Source organism: Canis lupus, chromosome 24 (genome assembly GCF_011100685.1).
Source record: "Canis lupus familiaris isolate Mischka breed German Shepherd chromosome 24, alternate assembly UU_Cfam_GSD_1.0, whole genome shotgun sequence".
In the NCBI taxonomy this organism is placed as follows: Eukaryota; Metazoa; Chordata; class Mammalia; order Carnivora; family Canidae; genus Canis; species Canis lupus.
This window is the reverse complement of record NC_049245.1, coordinates 24,907,673-24,913,595: the sequence shown is the minus strand read 5'-3', so window position 1 is coordinate 24,913,595 and position 5,923 is coordinate 24,907,673. Positions and strand designations below refer to the sequence as shown.

Genomic DNA, 5,923 nt, shown 5'->3' with positions numbered 1-5,923 from the left:
TTTAGACAGCATGACATCAGAGAGTAATTAAATTGGTTTGGGTTGGAATTCCGTTTCCAATTCCTGAGTTCAGGTTTGTAAAAGATTTTTCTGAGCACCTGCAGGCGTGTGTGTGTGTATGTGTGTGTGCGCGTGTGTGAAGTATTTTCACTGGAAAGGATTCAAAACTTAAAAAAAAAAAAAAAAAAAAAAAAAACTGGAGCACACAGGCAGCATTACGCCATTCTTCCTTCTTGGAAAAATCCCTCAGCCTTATACAAGCCTCCTTGAAGCCCTCAGTCAGTTGTGCAGGAGAAAGGGGGCGGTCGGCTTTCTCCTTTCAAGAACGAGTTATTTTCAGCTGCTGACTGGAGACGGTGCACGTCTGGATACGAGAGCATTTCCACTATGGGACTGGATACAAACACACACCCGGCAGACTTAAAGAGTCTCAGACTGAGGAGAAAGCCTTTCCTTCTGCCGCTCCCGCTGCTGCCGCTGCTTTTGGGGGTCCACTCCGTTCATGGTTTTTCCTGCCAAACCAGAGGCACCTTCGCTGCTGCCGCCCTTCTCTTTGGTGTCATTCAGCGGCTGGCCAGAGGATGAGACTCCCCAAACTCCTCACTTTTTTGCTTTGGCACCTGGCTTGGCTGGACCTGGAATTCATCTGCACTGTGTTGGGTGCCCCTGACTTGGGCCAGAGACCCCAGGGGGCCAGGCCGGGATTGGCCAAAGCGGAAGCCAAGGAGAGGCCCCCTCTGGCCCGGAGCGTCTTTAGACCAGGGGGTCACAGCTATGGTGGGGGGGCCGCCAATGCCAGGGCCAAGGGGGGCACCGGGCAGACGGGAGGCCTGACACAGCCCAAGAAGGATGAACCTAAAAAGCTGCCCCCCAGACCGGGCAGCCCTGAACCCAAGCCAGGACACCCTACCCAGACCAGGCAGGCGGCACCGCGGACGGTGACCCCCAAAGGACAGCTTCCTGGGGGTAAGGCACCTCCAAAGGCAGGATCTGTCCCCGGCCCCTTCCTGCTGAAGAAGGCCAGGGAGACTGGGCCCCCTCCAGAGCCCAAGGAGCCGTTCCGCCCGCCCCCCATCACGCCCCACGAGTACATGCTCTCGCTGTACAGGACGCTGTCCGATGCTGACAGAAAGGGAGGCAACAGCAGCGTGAAGTTGGAGGCTGGCCTGGCCAACACCATCACCAGCTTTATTGACAAAGGGCAAGGTGAGGGGGTGGGGCGGCAGGGGCGCGGCTCCGAGGGAGGGGCACCTGCATGTGTGGAGGGGCCTTCCAGAGCCCTGATGCTGCTGCACGGCTGCACCAGCGGGAGACAGTGTGTGCATCGGCCCAGGGTGGTATCAGGGACGTACCTCCCACATCCCGGCTCCCAGGCTCCCAGGCTGCCGGCCATTGCAGAGCCAACTCCTGCAAGGTGCAGAAGGGGTAGCCGAAGCCCAGACAGGAGACGGGGCCTGCCAGTTGGCGGCAGATTTGGGGACCACACTTTTAAGTCTCTTACCAGGCCATGCTGTGTTCCTAGGTGGGTTGGCAAGACTTTCCAGGCTCTGGAGGTTTGGAGGTTTTCTAAGATGTCAGAGAAATTAATCTCTAGAGAGCTGTGGTTCTGCAAATTTGCCTTCAGGCTACAGGGGGCAGAGGAGGCAGGATAGGTGAAGACACTAAATGGGGCATCTTGGAATCATGGTGGAGTGCGGGGTGGGTTGCGGGGTGGGGGTGTGGCAGACTTAGGGTCTAATTCACAGTGTGACCTTGAGAGAGTCCCTTTCCCTTTGGGGTCTTGGTTTCCCTATTTGCACAACTATAGGGGGGTTGGATTGGGTAATTTCTGAGAGTCCTTCAAATATGAATGCTTTATGTTCTATCCTAAATGCAGATCATTTTTTTCATCAACCTGGGAGGATATCTGTTCCCCTCTCTTCTCCCTATGCTCACCTAGTGTTACTGTTCTGGCTTTCCCCTCTCTGCTTTGCTGTGTGATCTCAGTAAGTCCCTTGCCCTCTCAGGGCCTCAGTTTCTCTGTAAGTGTGAAGAGGGAGATGGATACTTATTGCTAGGATTGCTTGTAGGTCTTATGCTCTGGTTCTGGGAGTCTTGGGATTTTGGCTGGCAGGGTGGGGGAGGGGTCAGAGATGGGGAGAGGCTCCTCATTAGAGCTAGCCTGTGGGGGAATGACAGGGTGGGAGGAAGCAGAAGGCAGCAGGTCTGGCTGGGTTGGGGGAGGTGGCCTGGCTGCCTGCCCAGCCAGGGAAAGCTGTGACCCCTTGGGGGCTCATAAAATAAGTCCTTGTGCCCCCCAGCTCTAAGGGAGCTTGCAGAGGGGGAGATGGGGAGTTTAAAGGCCTAATTAGTCACCTTCTAGAGCAATGTATGAATGCTTCCCAATGGCAAATTGGTATTTAGGAAGGAGGGCATGCTGATTCGGACACACTACAGAGTTTCTCACACACATACAGCCTTATATTTATGCATACATGCTGAATCACACACACATGTACACACGTGAACACACACCTTCTTACATGTATACACAGAATCATCTTACATATACACACATATACGTACATATCCTTCAAATATTCACACAAGTGCAATCATACACACGTCACTCACTATACTTAACCTTTCATATTCACATGTAAGCCCAATCATACATACACACATGCACACACACGCACAAACTGTCATTCACACACACACTTATACACCCAGCAGGGTAAGCCCTGTACACAACAAACTCATTAGACGAGGAAGCCAGGGAAATTGAATTATAGCTTTACCTTGAACTATCTGTGTTAACTTACACAAGTCACTTCCCCTCTCCATGCCTCACTTGTAAAACGAGAACACCAAGATCTTCCTTGAGGTATAGTGGGAGCAGCTCAGGACTGGGTATAAAAAGCTCTAGACTAGAGTTTCAACTCTGCTTTTTTTCCTAGCTGGGTGATCTTGGGCAAGTCACCAAACTTCTCTGAGCCTCAGGTTGCTCCTCCGGAAAAATAGAGCTAATTATAATACCCACCCCACCTATCTCTCCAAGGAGATATCATATAAGATAACAGATGGGGAGGGATAGCTAGAGGCAGTTTTAAGGCTGATGCATCTCTGACATGCATTGTCATTGACAAAACACCTGGAATTGTTCAAATCACCACACCACATCTACGGATAAACAACTCTACTTGGTCTGCTGTTTAGGAAGGCTCCCCTATGTTGAAAAAGGCTCTCAGTGGTTTGGGTCTTGGCCTCTGTCAGAGTAGGGGAGAGGTTAAAGAAAGCTGTCTCCAGAGGGGAGAGAGCTATGGCCCTCCCCTGAGGGGACTGGCTGTCTTGGTGAGGTTGCAGGGAATGACTTCTGGGTGTTTTCTCTAGATGACCGAGGTCCTGTGGTCAGAAAGCAGAGGTACGTGTTTGACATTAGTGCCCTGGAGAAGGATGGGCTGCTAGGGGCCGAGCTGCGGATCTTGCGGAAGAAGCCCTCGGACACGGCCAAGCCAGTGGCCCCCAGCATCGGGCGGGCTGCCCAGCTGAAGCTGTCCAGCTGCCCCAGCGGCCGGCAGCCGGCAGCCCTGCTGGATGTGCGCTCCGTGCCAGGCCTGGACGGATCTGGCTGGGAGGTGTTCGACATCTGGAAGCTCTTCCGAAACTTTAAGAACTCGGCCCAGCTGTGCCTGGAGCTGGAGGCCTGGGAACGGGGCCGGGCCGTGGACCTCCGTGGCCTGGGTTTTGACCGGGCTGCCAGGCAGGTCCACGAGAAGGCCCTGTTCCTGGTATTTGGCCGCACCAAGAAACGGGACCTGTTCTTTAATGAGATTAAGGCCCGATCAGGTCAAGATGATAAGACTGTGTATGAGTACCTGTTCAGCCAGCGGCGAAAAAGGCGGGCCCCACTGGCCACGCGCCAGGGCAAACGGCCCAGCAAGAACCCCAAGGCCCGCTGCAGTCGGAAGGCACTGCATGTCAACTTCAAAGACATGGGTTGGGATGACTGGATCATTGCACCCCTTGAATACGAGGCCTTCCACTGTGAGGGGCTATGTGAGTTCCCCTTGCGCTCCCACCTGGAGCCCACAAACCACGCAGTCATCCAGACCCTGATGAACTCCATGGACCCTGAGTCCACACCACCAACCTGCTGTGTGCCCACACGACTGAGTCCCATCAGCATCCTCTTCATTGACTCCGCCAACAACGTGGTCTATAAGCAATATGAGGACATGGTTGTGGAGTCTTGTGGCTGCAGGTAGCAGCACTGGCCCTCCATCTTCCTGGGGGGCACATCCCAGGATGCCGGTCACAAGAGCCCTACCCTACACTCCCAGGAGCAAAGAGGTTGGGAAGCAGCAGCCAAAAGCACCTACACAGCCTGTGTGGAAGGAGGGGTTCCAACAGCCTTGCTCTTAATTTCTGAGTGGGACTGGGTTTGAGGTTCCTTTCTATCCACAAGTCCCCTTGTCTGAGGATTTCTGCCCTTCTGCTGCCCTGATCCAGGAAGACAGACTTGAATGGGACTAAGACCCAGGAGACCTTGCTTTCCAAAGAGACTCAGCCCTCAACCTCTCCTTACCTGGGGCTTTCTTGGCTTCTGGACTCTCCGGGGAGGGCTCCTCTTGGAAGAGCCACAGGTGCCACCCTCTCCTTGAATCACCGTTGTGCCTGGCAATTTCCTGCCCCTGGGCAGATGTGATGCTGATTGGGCGGGGGTGGGCAAGAGGGGGTGAGGGCTTGGGCTGGGGTAAGGAGTATGAGGCTGTTAGACTGTTAGATTAAAATGTACATTGATGAGATAAAAAGCAAAACTGTTACTAAAACTGTGGCAAATTTCTTGTTTACTCCAGGAGACCCAGTGACCCCTCAAAGAATGAGGGACCCAGGGAAGGGAGGTGGGTTGCCTGCAGGAAAACGGGACAGAGAGTACAGGCTGAGCAGGGCCAACGTTACCTCTAACCCCATTCCCTTCCTTCCAAAGGCCTGTTGGTCTGGAGCTACATCTGCTCTTCTGGGGCCTGGCAACAGACTTAGGTTTTCTTCTTGACATTCCTGAGTCAAACTGTTGCCTCCAAAATGGATCCCTACATGGGAGGGAAATTGGGGATTTCATTTCCTCTAAAATCATTCCCACTTCATCTACCTATCTGTGCCCCACCTCCCTGCCTACTCACAGAGTCAAATGGCCACCATTTAGAGGGCTCTCTACCTTTTAGTGGGGAACCTGGGCTGGCAGGGATCTGCTCCTCTCCTGTTGGGGCATCTTCCTTTTGCCACTGATCAGTGTTCCTTGTGTGATCTTGTCTGTGGCCCTGTTACCCTTCAGTTTGGCACCTTTACCACTCCTCTCCCAGCTCATCCATCACCTCCTAACCATCACCCCGGCTCCAGAAACAGAGTATAAGTCCCTCCTCTTTACATTATATATTATACAAATACGTAACTATATATTAGATAAGTAACTTCCCCACTAACCTTAGACAGACAAATGCCAGACATATCCTGACAATGTTTCCTGCTTGGGGTTTGGCCCAGAGTAAATGCCCACTTCCCTTTATCCACTAGACTCCTTAGCGGGGGCATGAGGCATGAATGCTCGGGAGGGGAACGAAGCCCTCTGGTAGAGAAATGTGGGCACCTAAGTTTTTGTTCTAAGGACTCAGGATGAAGAGAGGGAGGACCAGGAGAAGGCAGTCTAGGCCTCTGCTTCCCACCCAGGGGGCCTCAACATTTTCCCCACCTCTCTCCAGCTGGGTCTCTGATTCCCAGGGCTCCTAGCCAAAGCTGTTTCAACAGTAGGGATTCCTGCCCAGCTATGGGCAGATCTTGTGTCCCTTCCCTCTCGGCCTGAAACCTGGGTTGTCAGAATCTGAAACAAGAACCCAGTGCAGGGGGCAGCCTACCTTTGAGCTGCCTCCCTGGCTTGGAGGCCATT

At 53.3% G+C, this 5,923-nt stretch overlaps 1 protein-coding gene across 1 annotated transcript; it reads left to right on the top strand.

The window, feature by feature from the left end:
• Positions 1-210: 210 nt before the first annotated feature.
• Positions 211-4,696, top strand: GDF5 (growth differentiation factor 5). The gene is made up of 2 exons (XM_038572109.1): positions 211-1,206; positions 3,373-4,696. The coding sequence occupies exons 1-2, from the start codon at positions 582-584 to the stop codon at positions 4,245-4,247; spliced, it is 1,500 nt and encodes a 499-aa protein (XP_038428037.1). The 5' UTR covers positions 211-581; the 3' UTR covers positions 4,248-4,696.
• The last annotated feature ends 1,227 nt before the right edge of the window (positions 4,697-5,923 follow it).